The sequence below is a fragment of the Rhinoderma darwinii genome, chromosome 2 (assembly GCF_050947455.1).
Source record: "Rhinoderma darwinii isolate aRhiDar2 chromosome 2, aRhiDar2.hap1, whole genome shotgun sequence".
Taxonomy (NCBI): domain Eukaryota; kingdom Metazoa; phylum Chordata; class Amphibia; order Anura; family Rhinodermatidae; genus Rhinoderma; species Rhinoderma darwinii.
Window position 1 is genome coordinate 56127154 of NC_134688.1, and position 14725 is coordinate 56141878.

The 14725-nt window shown below is 40.0% G+C and overlaps 1 protein-coding gene across 2 annotated transcripts in view; it reads right to left on the reverse strand.

Annotated features, from left to right (window-relative positions):
• Positions 1-14725, reverse strand: part of ATP8A2 (ATPase phospholipid transporting 8A2) — an 861270-nt gene that overhangs the window by 626143 nt on the left and 220402 nt on the right. For both annotated transcript variants that reach the window (XM_075851660.1, XM_075851661.1), the window contains 3 exons: positions 12692-12819; positions 11682-11759; positions 1705-1793 (listed from right to left, as the gene is read on the reverse strand). In XM_075851660.1, coding sequence (XP_075707775.1) covers positions 1705-1793; positions 11682-11759; positions 12692-12819 — 295 coding nt within the window. The remainder of the gene's footprint in view (positions 1-1704; positions 1794-11681; positions 11760-12691; positions 12820-14725) is intronic.

Sequence of the window (14725 nt, forward strand, 5' to 3'; positions counted from 1 at the left end):
AGACTCAAGTCTATGAGGATTCGTGAAAACGGTAACCACACGGGTGCAAATCGGACGTGAAAAATTGCAGTTTTTCACATCCGAGTTTGCACTCGTTCGTGTAAATGTGGCCTTAAAGGGAACCTGTCACCAACATTTTAGCTATAAAGCCAGCAATACCTGGTGAAAGTGGGTGAAAAATCATTGTCATCTAAGCTATAAATATGTTCTAAGTAAGCTCTGTAGCTTTAGTATTCCGTTTTTCAGTGGTCCCATGCCATATGCAAATGAGCAGAAAAGAGTCAAATCTTCATCTGAAAAGAGTCAGATTTTCATTCCTCCAGCATCTCAGAGTGGACTCCACCTCCTTCTTTTTGATTGACAGCTCCTTAGCCAGTCAGGGCCAGACAGGTGGCAACGGTGGGCGGGGTTAAGAAGCTGCATCCCAGAGGGAAAAATAATTACCATAAAAGGCGGGAAAAGTTTAAACGACTATATTTACCGACAGAGGACTTCAGGAAAGAAGAGAACAGGAACGAACTCTGGACAGCTGCGGCCATTGAGGGGTCAGGCGAGTTTAACAGGTAAGATGTTGATGACAGGATCCCTTTAAAGGAGGGGAAGGGCCCTCATGAGAAAGTGTAAGTGCACTACAACAGGTAAGATCCTCATATGGTGTGCGGCATGTTGACGAATATCACACGTTTGATGAACCAGTATTAATCATTTGTACCATTGCTACAGGATATCTTGATACTTGGTTCATCCTAAAGTAAAAGGTCCACCTTCACCACAGATTTTTTTTACTGTTTTACTGTTCCAATGCATCAAAAATAGAATTGAAGCAACTTTGCATAATAATCTTAATACAAAAATCTCATATCGTTTTGTGTCTACAGCTCCTAAGTAGACGTGTGTCTCCACGGTTACAGAATACAAATACACTCTTTGTAGTCTGATTCTGCAGTTATATTGCTGTCCCTTACTTCTTACTAACATATATTTGGTAGATTAGCAACAAGTAGGGAATATATGGAAGGGAGTTATGACTGCAGTACCAGACTGCACAGAGTTTGTTTGTAGTCTGTAACCATGGAGACACATTGGTCTTTATCGGAGTTGTAGATACAAAACAACAGATTTTAAATTAAAAGGGCTGTGCCAGAATCGACAATTATCACATATCCACACGTTAGGTGATAATTGTCTGATCGCAGGGACTCCCCCCCACCTCCACCCCGTTACTTCTCATTGCTCAACCGGAGCAATGAGAAGTTTAAACAATGTTCACCAATTTTAATTAAGAAGCAAACATTTATAAAAGCAAACAGTAATAAAGAAAAAATACAAATACATATAATAATAATAAAGGTAAATCCATGTTTGATAATAAAAAAAGAATAAAATAAACATGCTAAATAATAAGATTTCATGAGACTTAAATATTCATTGTTGTATTCTATAAGGTTGTATTCACACAGTGCGGATTTGCCCCATTTTTGAAAAGTGCCCGAAAACCGCACCGAAAAAACGCATGCATTTTTAGAGCGATTTGCTGCATTTTCTATGCTAACTGCAAAACTGTGGCAAATCATGGTACATGCATGTGTTTTTTTTCAGTGCGGTCTTTGTCCGTCCGGCAAAAACTGCGTCAAAACCGCACCATGTCAATACACCCTAAGAACATGTAACAGTATTGTGTAAATTGTGTGCTGATACACTTACCCATATGTGATACCTCCAATGCTGCATTTTTTGAAGTGCATTACATTGCAAGTTAACGTTCCCGTTTTATCTGAGAACAAGTACTTGACCTACAGGTGCAAGAAGAAATTTACATCAAATATTGTCAAAATGAGAGAAATCGGAAATACAGAAATTCCTGAACAAGCTGTATGCAAGTTTCAATAAACCGCTGTAAATGTAAAGGTGGATCTGTTCTATACACTAAAGATTCTGGATCCATAATTGGCCAAAGAGACAAAAGCACAAGATTTGCATTGCTGCACTGACTATCCAAAACTGGGAAATAAACCCATTATTTTGGGGATTTGTGATAGACGTTAACCATGTAAATAGCTCCTGTTTCCCTGCATGAATCCCATTACATAATAACTCCTCAGGCTCCGTTCACACTACTGTTAGTATACGTTTACCTCTCTTCCATCAGAGGAAGAGAGGATTGAAAGATTAAACGGGGAGCAACGGTTTCATTAGAATGAACATTGATTTCAATAGTAATTCTTCTGTTTCAGTTGCTTTCCGTTTGTCTCCGTTCACTAGGTTTCCGCTTTTTTGAACGGAAACAAAATTGCAGTCTGCAGAACTTTTGTTTCCGTTCAAAAAAGCGGAAACCTAGTGAACGGAGCCAAACGGGAAGCAACTGGAACAAAAGAATTACCATTGAAATTAATGTTCATTCTAACGAAACCGTTGCTTCCCGTATAATCTTTCGATCCTCTCTTCCTTTGATGGAAGAGAGGTAAACGTACACGAACGCTAGTGTGAAAGAAGCCTTAGGGCACATTCACACGTGGCGGAATTGCTGTGGAATTCTCCTGCGGCCGTGTTTTACATTTGTTTCAATACATTTTTAGGAAACTTAGTTCAGACGTTGCGGAAAGCTCCGCTGCGGACCATAGGCTGCGGTGCAGAATTTTCCCTCCGCAGCATGCACTGTCTGTTGCGGAGAAGCAGAATTTCACTGCGTATTTCAGCCTTTGCAATGCAAAAACTGAAATCTGTGGCAAGTCCGCTGTGTCTTCTGCAACGTCTGAATTACCTGTCAAATATGAAAATGTTGGTGCAGATTCATTGCGTAATTGCCCCAAATCTGCACCAACATTTGCAGCCGAAAAACTCTGCCACGTCTGAACGTGCCCTTACAGCTATTCTCTCTGGCTACTCCCCAAATTCTATCCCATAAGCCAGATATCATATTCTGCACTAATGAGAGCTAATAAGGTGGAAACATCTGTATGCAAGTTGTGATGCCAATTAACTCTCCTCCAGAAGGAAAAAAAAAGATCTCTCTTGTGTGAATCTATAGGTAGCTATCCAGTCAATGTCCGACCCATTATATAGCCTAGAACATGACTCGGGTTATAAGCCAAACCAGAGACACAGATCTGTAGACCGCACTGTTTCGTAGCCGTTGCTTTTCATCAGTGCAGAGTAGGGCACTGGTGAGTTGTGTGAGATAACATGTGTGGAAGGTGCTGATTCTCCAGCTGTTAGGGAGACTTTAGGGCAATGCTCTAGGGGGGGGGGTCAGGGGAGTATGCAAAATAGCTCCATCCTTCATAAGGAAGAAACTGTCTCTCTCTGGTTTAAGAGAGTTGTGATAAAAGACTTCTGTTCTAGGAAAACAATGGTCTACTAAATAACAACTGCAATAATGCTTTTAGGCCAGGTGATGGCAGCCTTTCACTTTTGTTTTTACAGGGAATATGAAAGTACAATAGTGGTTGATCCATATACTTATTTAAAGTGGTGGATGAGTGAGTGGAACTGTCTCATGTTTGTTTATGAATGTGCATGCAAGTCCTCCAGTGTCACATATGTATTACCTATTAGTGTGTTATTCTACAATATAACACATGAAGACATGCAGTCCTGTGGACCCCAGAGCAGATACTTTACCTAAGCCCCCCCCCCCCCCATGATACATAACCATTCATAGCCACATAACACTGCCACACAGTCCGTGTAATGCCATACACAGCCTACATAGTACCCCCATATACAGCCTACATAATACCGCCATACACAGCCTACATAATACCCCCATATACAGCCTACATAATACCTACATAATACCGCCATATCCAGCCTACATAATACCGCTATACACAGCCTTCAGAATACCGCCATACACAGCCTTCAGAATACCACCATATTACAGCCTACATAATACCGCAATACACAGCCTTCAAGAAGGTGCGCAGTCCCCCTCCCGCGCTGCTAGATCGTTGGTGGTAGGTGAGTAATGGCCCCACAGCCCCCTGTAGATAGTGCAACCCCCCTTGTAGATAGCGCCCCACACACCCCACCCTGTTGACAGCGCTACACCCCCACCCCCTCACTGTAGTTATCTCCATTGGGGCTACCTCTAGGAGTGGAATCCCCAGCTAGAGCATTGCAGACGCTCAAGCCGGGGATTCCTCTGCTGGAGGGAGCCCTGAAGTCACTGTCCATATGTATAATGCTCTGCCTGGGGATTCCACTTCAAGAGGGAGCCCCAATGCAGCTATCTATAGGAGGTGCGTGCGGGGCATATCTACATTTGGTTGTGTGTGGCACTATCGACATTTGGTGGGTTTGGCACTATACACATGTGGGTGTGGGTGGCACGATCTACAGAGGGTACTGTGGCACTATCGGCTGTGGAAACTGTGGCACTATCTACAAGGACACTGTGTCACTATCTACAGAGGACACTGTAGCATTATCTACAGAGGACACTGTAGCATTATCTACAGAGGACACTGTGGCATTATCTACGGGAGGGTGTGGCACTATCTACAAAGGGCACTGTGGCAATATCTACAGAGGGCACTGTGGCAGTATCTAAAAAGGGGCTACCCAATGTTGACATTCTTGTGTCTGCCAAACGCTGCCAACTGAGCCGCCACACGTCATTTAGCGACACTTAAACTGGAAAACTAGATTGTTAAAATAAGCACGTGGAGTAAACTCACAAATTTCCTGTAAGTTTACACCTAACGCTATTATTATAGTAATGTAGTATTGTTATAGTAGTTCAAATAGCTAATTCATTAACAATAATTTTGTATTGTATCAAGTTTGAAAATAACGCGGCCCGTTTACCCTGCAGAGTTTGAGACCCCTGGTCTACATTATACCATCGTACATAGCTAACTAAATACCACCATAGACAGCCTACACAATACCACCATACACAGCCTACATAATACCACCATACACAGCCTACATAATACTACCATAAACGGCCTACATAATATTGCAATACACAGCCTACATAATACTGCAATACACAGCCTCCATAATACCACCATATACAGTCAACATTATACCGCCGTACATAGCCAACAAAATACCACCATACACAGCCTACATAATATCACCATACACAGCCTACATAATACCACCATATACAATCTGCATTATATTGCCATACACAGCCTACATAATACCGCCAAACAAAGATTACATAATTCCACCATACACAGCCTACACAATACCACCATACACAGCCTACATAATATGACCATATACAATCTGTATTATACTGCCATACACAGCCTACATAATACCACCATATACAGTCTACATTATACTGCCATGCACAGCCTACATAATATTGCCATACACAGTTTACATAATACTGCAGTACACAGTCTACATAATACCTCCATACGCAGCCTACATAATACCACCATACACAGTCTAAAAAAATACCACCATACACAGCCTACATAATACCACCATACATAGCCAACATTATAATGCCATACACAGCCTACATTATACCGCCATACACAGCTTACACAATACCATTATACATAGCCAACATAATACCACCATACACAGCCTACATTATAAAGCCATACACAGCCTACATTATACCGCCGTGCATAGCCAACATAATACCACCATACACAGCCTACATTATACCGCCGTGCATAGCCAACAAAATACTACCATACACAGCCTACATAATACCGCCATACACAGCCTACATAATACCACCATACACAGCCTACATAATACCTACATAATACCGCCATATCCAGCCTACATAATACCACCATACACAGCCTACATAATACCTACATAATACCGCCATACACAGCCTACATAATACCACCATACACAGCCTACATACCACCATACACAGCCTACATAATATCACCATACACAGCCTACATAATATCACCATACACAGCCTACATAATACCTCCATACACAGCCTACATAATACCACCATACACAGCCTACATAATACCTCCATACACAGCCTACATAATACCACCATACACAGCCTACATAATACCTCCATACACAGCCTACATAATACCACCATACACAGCCTACATAATACCACCATACACAGCCTACATAATACCTCCATACACAGCCTACATAATACCACCATACACAGCCTACATAATACCTACATAATACCGCCATACACAGCCTACATAATACCACCATACACAGCCTACATAATACCACCATACACAGCCTACATAATATCACCATACACAGCCTACATAATATCACCATACACAGCCTACATAATACCACCATACACAGCCTACATAATATCACCATACACAGCCTACATAATATCACCATACACAGCCTACATAATACCTCCATACACAGCCTACATAATACCACCATACACAGCCTACATAATACTGCAATACACAGCCTACATAATACCTCCATACACAGCCTACATAATACCACCATACACAGCCTACATAATACTGCAATACACAGCCTACATAATATCACCATACACAGCCTACATAATATCACCATACACAGATTTATATTGGTCTTACCAGTAGAGAGCTCAAAATCAGAACAAGGGAACACGTGAACAGCATAGAGGCAGCGAGGGGCACTGCTCCAGAAAACATTGAGTTGTTAAAAACTCTTCCGAGGCATTTTTTCACATACCATGGATGTGAATCCAGAGCCCTCAAAGTCAAAGGCATTGATTGTGTAAAGACTGATTTGAGAGGTGGGTCAGTAATGAAAAAACTGTCAAAATTGGAATCCAGATGGATCTGGAAATTAAAGACAGTACAACCAAATGGCTTGAATGAGAACTTGGGATTTGCAGCATTTTTATAGAGGTGTCGGGATCTCTCATGGTGTCAGTTTTAAATGTTTAGCAATGATCAAATCACTGTCGTTTCTAAACTTTTATGTTTCTAATTTTTATTTTTAATGTTACAGATGATCGTTTATGAACTGGCTGTGATCTAACATGTAATGATCTTTTGAGATCATAACCACTTCCTCATTTGATTTTTGAACAATTCATCTCAGGGGATTCACCTAACTATCCTACAACAATGGATATGTAGAAAACTATGGGAATACAATACTAAAATGTAGACGTGCAGAGTTATATGTGCAGCGCAATTTTGTATAATTGTTTACTAACATCACTATCCAGTAACAACAGGGTTTCAAAGTGTGTTTTCCACACTACTTTACTATACTATACAACGAGAAAAAAGTCTTATCAAATTTTTTTTCACTTTATCGTCATCCTCACATCACTTGGATATACATATACACACACACACACACACACACACACACACACACACACACACACACACACACACACACACACACACACACACACACACACACACACACACACTCATCACTCACCACACCTTACTTATTTTTTAGTTCTTCACATATCCACACACACATATTGCACACCTTCACATGTACACTTATCATCATTATTATTATTATTTTTTTCACATTTACCTACATATCTTGATTTTTGTTTAATTATGTACTTATTGTTCACCTTTTAGTCACTATAATTTATTCATCAGTAACATGCACTTTCACATCACAGTGACTATTGGCGCATTTATAAGTGCCATTATCAATATGCATCATATATATTTTTTCACTTTTTTATGTGGGTGACTGCATGATCATCAGATCTAAATCAATGTGTAGTTTATAAATACATACACATTATATATATTTGATGATTTCTTAATATTGGTATACACCCCGTCTTTTATCATCACAATATTACTGTCACTATTATATCTTATTCACCACTATAATTTTTTAGCAAGGGTATCTTTTATTATTAAAATTTGTATATAGATTGTTATACACTCATGTATACTTGCAATTCTGTGTATATTGAATGCATATGCAATGTGTGAAGTCCGGTATGTTTGTATATGTGAATGTGGGTGAATATATGTGTGTATATATTGTGTTATGTGTACCTTTGATATACATAAATGTTGTTAGAGGTATAATGGTATGGAACTATTACTTTGCACTCATCTTTATATATGCTCTTTGACTTGTGTATGTATATGTGAACATGAGTATATAGATATGTATTCTCATGTATATGTTCGGTCAGGGTATATATGTTTGCTTATCATAATTTGTATTAACACATTTTCATCCAAACCAAACTACAGTAGTACAATCATGTGAATTTATTTTTGCATTTTTCTATGTTTGATCTGCAAATATATGTATACCCCTTGTTTTGACATGGACACATGTGCATGCATGTAACTCATTTCGTATGTATTATGTAATTGTTGTAGGGAAAGTAGTAGGGACAGCTAAACAAGGATTAATTGTGACTAATCTAATATATACACCTATTTCATTATCATCTTTATATCATTCTTTTATTCCTTCATTTCATTATTTCAAAACGCTATACATAATTTAAAATCATTTAAACATTTATTTTGGATTTTGTGCAATATACACATGAGTGTAATTCAATATATACATACGTTTCTCTCTTTTTCTCATAATCCACGGTGTTCCATCTTCTGTTTACTGCGCACGCGCGGTCTGTCAGTCCGGGTCTTGGCTGCCTCGGCCGGAGCAGTACGGGGGCGTGGCTCCCGTCTCCCGGGGTCTGGGTCCGTGCTTGGGATGATGACATGCCGGAACTCCCGTTCGGCTGCCTGTGTCCCTGGCCGGACTGGGCTGCGGGACACGTGACTCTCGCCTCGTTTCCGGTCCGGACGGCTGACACACCCGACTGATGGATTACTACACATTGTATAGTGATTCTCAGCAGCTTCAGCTGCCCCCTGATGTTTTGATTTGCTCCTGACTGTTTAAAAAGATGTCTCTTCACTTTCTGACACCACCCCCAGACGAAGGCTCGAGGGCCGAAACGCGCGTCGGGGTTGATGCCAGACAGTGCTGTGTGTGACATGGGTAAGACGTCCTACTTCATTCTTTGAGCTCTCAATTGATTGCTTGTGCTGTTATTTTTCATGCATATATCTATTGATATCTGCATGTATGTGAGTGGATTGCTGTTGCACTTCCACTCCTGCATCTGGCTGTGACTAATATACACCGGTTGGTGTGGTCTTTATCTATTATACCAGATGCAGGATTCTGTGCACTATTACTACATGCATTTATATTTATTTATTCATCCATTCAATCATGCATGAAGTGGGAATTGCCATCTTTTCCTGTTGTCACTTTGTTATTTAATGCATTCAACTTTAACATCGTATATATTACTGTCTGCCATCCTTCTCATACTGTGGCTATCATCTTTGACTTTTAATGTTCTTCTTTGTTATGTGTTTAATAAAATTTGTTATATTTTCATAACCTTGGTGTGTCGGACTCCGTTTCTAGGTTTACAATAATATCACCATACACAGCCTACATAATACTGCAATACACAGCCTACATAATATCACCATACACAGCCTACATAATACCGCCATACACAGCCTACATAATACTGCAATACACAGCCTACATAATACTGCAATACACAGCCTACATAATATCACCATACACAGCCTACATAATACTGCAATACACAGCCTACATAATATCACCATACACAGCCTACATAATACTGCAATACACAGCCTACATAATATCACCATACACAGCCTACATAATACCACCATACACAGCCTACATAATATCACCATACACAGCCTACATAATACCACCATACACAGCCTACATAATACCACCATACACAGCCTACATAATATCACCATACACAGCCTACATAATACCACCATACACAGCCTACATAATATCACCATACACAGCCTACATAATACCACCATACACAGCCTACATAATACTGCAATACACAGCCTACATAATATCACCATACACAGCCTACATAATACTGCAATACACAGCCTACATAATATCACCATACACAGCCTACATAATACCACCATACACAGCCTACATAATATCACCATACACAGCCTACATAATACCACCATACACAGCCTACATAATATCACCATACACAGCCTACATAATACCACCATACACAGCCTACATAATACTGCAATACACAGCCTACATAATATCACCATACACAGCCTACATAATACTGCAATACACAGCCTACATAATATCACCATACACAGCCTACATAATACCACCATACACAGCCTACATAATATCACCATACACAGCCTACATAATACCACCATACACAGCCTACATAATACCACCATACACAGCCTACATAATACTGCAATACACAGCCTACATAATATCACCATACACAGCCTACATAATACTGCAATACACAGCCTACATAATATCACCATACACAGCCTACATAATACTGCAATACACAGCCTACATAATATCACCATACACAGCCTACATAATACTGCAATACACAGCCTACATAATATCACCATACACAGCCTACATAATACCACCATACACAGCCTACATAATATCACCATACACAGCCTACATAATACCACCATACACAGCCTACATAATACCACCATACACAGCCTACATAATACTGCAATACACAGCCTACATAATATCACCATACACAGCCTACATAATACTGCAATACACAGCCTACATAATATCACCATACACAGCCTACATAATACTGCAATACACAGCCTACATAATATCACCATACACAGCCTACATAATACCGCCATACACAGCCTACATAATATCACCATACACAGCCTACATAATACCTCCATACACAGCCTACATAATATCACCATACACAGCCTACATAATACCACCATACACAGCCTACATAATACTGCAATACACAGCCTACATAATATCACCATACACAGCCTACATAATACTGCAATACACAGCCTACATAATATCACCATACACAGCCTACATAATACTGCAATACACAGCCTACATAATATCACCATACACAGCCTACATAATACTGCAATACACAGCCTACATAATATCACCATACACAGCCTACATAATACCTCCATACACAGCCTACATAATATCACCATACACAGCCTACATAATACCACCATACACAGCCTACATAATACTGCAATACACAGCCTACATAATATCACCATACACAGCCTACATAATACCACCATACACAGCCTACATAATATCACCATACACAGCCTACATAATACCACCATACACAGCCTACATAATACCACCATACACAGCCTACATAATATCACCATACACAGCCTACATAATACCACCATACACAGCCTACATAATAAACCGCTGTATGACATTGTATGAAATTGTAGGCATACAGAGGTATAGTAGGGCCCCAGAGAAGCCAGCTTGGAGGTACAGTAGCACAGTAGTACTGGCTATGTGCATGAGGCCTATGTAAGAGCTTAATCCGGAGTCAGAAGAACCATTCATGCTGCTGCTGCAAGGGGTTGTCTAGACTACAACACTGTAACAAACTGCAGCTCTGAATGCACAAAGCATAACTTTTCATTATACAATGAATAAACTTTATTTTTTATTTTTTTTATCAAACTGGAGAATCTCTTTAAACGCATTTCACCAGCCTGGTTTTGGGGATATAAGAGCTCATAATAACATACAATAGACAGACGACAATACATGACAGACAAAAAAAACAAAACACCTAGAACAAGTTGTCAAATTAATTTTCCCACCTGTCCCAGCTCTTCATTCAGGTTGGATGTTCTGGCCATTGCGGGGGTGTCTGTCTCTGCATAATACATATCTCTATCCTGGAACAGAGGAAGTCGTCATTAATATTTCATGCTGGGATTACCTCTGACATCTATGACATTTTCTCCCATTGCTTATGATAATTTGCTCTCATCTAATCCCACAATCCCAGTGTTAGATAAATTGGATAAAAAATATCAACTGGTGTTTTCAATTATGTGAACCCATATATACTGCCTACTACAGTTCATAGCTCACCGCTGCCCTCTATTGTCGACTATCACAAACAGTAGTCGATAAAGTTGAAAAATTAGGCAGGGATAATTGTCTGATTTGACCATTTAAAAAATAATATTACACCAGGAGATGCATGAAACAATCTTTTATGCCTAAATCCTTTTTACTAAGATACTATAAAATTAAGCATTTTTAGGTGTCTTCAAAGTATATACACAATTTGAGTGGTCCTACCCCGAAGATCAGTGGTGACAAAGCATCTCATATGCAAATAAGCACATGTGGGCTGTGCTGTGGCCCTACCGATCGCCCTACTACCTCCTCCAACAGCTCCGGACTATAAGCAGTTACCAGAAGCCAAGAAACATAACTTAAAGCTCCTGGGCCCGAAGCAAAATCTGCAACAGAGCCTCCCCCTACAATGTTCCATTTATACTACAGGTGTCTTCTTATGTGGCAGAGAGGCCTTTGGGCCCCCTCAGGCACTCAGTCACAGGTGCAAATGCCTCTACTTCTTTTCCCCCTATAGCTATGCATTTGGAGGAGCCATGACTAGCAGGACAGAGACTGATGCTTGCTGACGCTGCCCCGAGTACTGGACTCTTATAGTATGTAAACAGGTCCAGTGGGCACAGCACTGTAAGCAGGCACCAGTCCTCTTGGCAAAAATATGAGTTTAAAGTTTACAGAGATGATTTGCCCTCTTTGAATAGTCTACCATCGTGTTTCACATAAACTTTTACGTACCACTCACCCAATTGATGAAAAGAGCCTGAGTGAACTTCACCACTTCCAGGGTCACCAGGAGACTGATGGGGATGAGGTTGTTATACAAAATGATGAATGTGAGAAGATTGTATCCAAAATTACTAGATATGGCCTCTGTGGAGAAAAATGGGCTCAGTGGAGGAGTTGCTTATCGGGTTTGTCTATGTGATATAAAGTCATGATCTAAGACGGGTGCGCAAACTTTTTTGGTTTGAGGGCCACATCGTCAGATTGTGCAACTCCAAAGGTGCAACACCACTCAAAGGGGTATTCACATCTATCAGAAATGTCTTATAGATGGTGGGTTCCACTTCCGGAACTTTCACTTATCAGGAGAATAGGGGTCCCCTGCTCCCCCGTTCAGCATTTTAGACTTAGTTCACATCTGCGCCAGGGCTCCATTCTGACGTTACATTGGAGCTTTCTGTCGAAGCGGAGCCCTGACTGAAACAAACGGAAAACATAGGTTCCCGTTTCATCACCATTGATGTCAATAGTGACAGATCCGGTGCAAATGGTTTCCGTTTGTCTCAGTTGTGACTACGGTATTCACTTTGTCAAAACGACGGAACCCTTGCACAATGGAGACAAACTGAAACCATTTGCACCGGATCCATCACCATTGAAATCAATTGTGATGCAAAAGGAAACCTATGGTTTCTGTTTGTTTCAGTCAGGACTCCGTTCTGACTAAAACCTCTGACGGAACGTCAGAATGGAGCCCTAACACAGATATGAACGAAGCATAAGGGTATGTTCACACGCAAACTACAAAACGTCTGAAAATACGGAGCTGTTTTCAAGGGAAAACAGCTCCTGATTTTCATAAGTTTTTTAAGGCACTCGCGTTTTTCGCTGCGTTTTTCTAGGCGTTTTTTACGGCCGTTTTTGGAGCAGTTTTCAATAGAGTCTATGAAAAACGGCTCCAAAAAAGTCCCAAGAAGTGACCTGTATTTCTTTTTCGCAGGCTGTTTTTTTATGCGGCCGTTTTTCAAAACGAAAATAAGCCGTGTGAACTGTCCAATAAGTGCTGACTGTGTAGGGACACACCCCTTTGACAAAGGGAATTGTAACACCCAGTTGTCAAATTATTCATAGATTTCTAGGAGGATTAACAGAGGAATGCCACAACGCAGAGTTCTAAAAAAAGATGCTGGAGAATTGTTATTTCATGGGACACAAATATTTACTATAATAGACGTGTCAGGAGTGGTGACCAGTCTTCTTTAAGACATGGTTACATCCATTGTGTTGAGCGATTACTACTTACACGAGTTGTTTGTCAGAACAATTAAAAATGTAAATGTCAGACAGATGGTGTTATTCTATAACTAAACATCAAAGAAGGAAGCCTGAGAGACCAAACAATGTGGTGGAAGTTGCAGGGTGATATATACAAAACACTATATTACATGTTTAAATGAATATGAGCTAAATAGAATTATTTTATAACAGGACGTTGGTGGTCTAGCACAACTTAAAAGAGCATTTTGAGATAAACTCACACACTGGGTTATACATAATGTAGGACCTGAGGGGGGCAGTACAAGATGCAGAGATTTAAAAAACACCAAAGATAGAAAGCACACCGACTCTAGTTTATACCCCGCGCTAAGCACAACACAATGAACCCGTTTCTCCTGAAGTGTTCCTTTAATTCAAGTGTTTTTTGCAAATATAAAATAGAAAGGAAAGACTTATGCTTCTCTTTTTGGAACCACTCCGAGTTCTCGTTAAAAAAAAAGAGCATCAGAAAAGGGACGCAAATTATATGTCTACCTTCACAGCCATTTTTTTTAATTATTATTACTGCATCAACACATTTAAAAAAATAAAACAAATTTGTAAATAGTTTTGATTACACATTTCCTATTGTTTTGTGTCTACAGCTCATATGTAGTACCATGCATCTCCATGGTAACAGACTACAAACAAACCTTGTGTAGTCTGACTCTAACATCATACTCTTGTCTATATGTCCTCTACTTCTTGGTAAAAAGATGGTTGGCAAAGAGTAGGG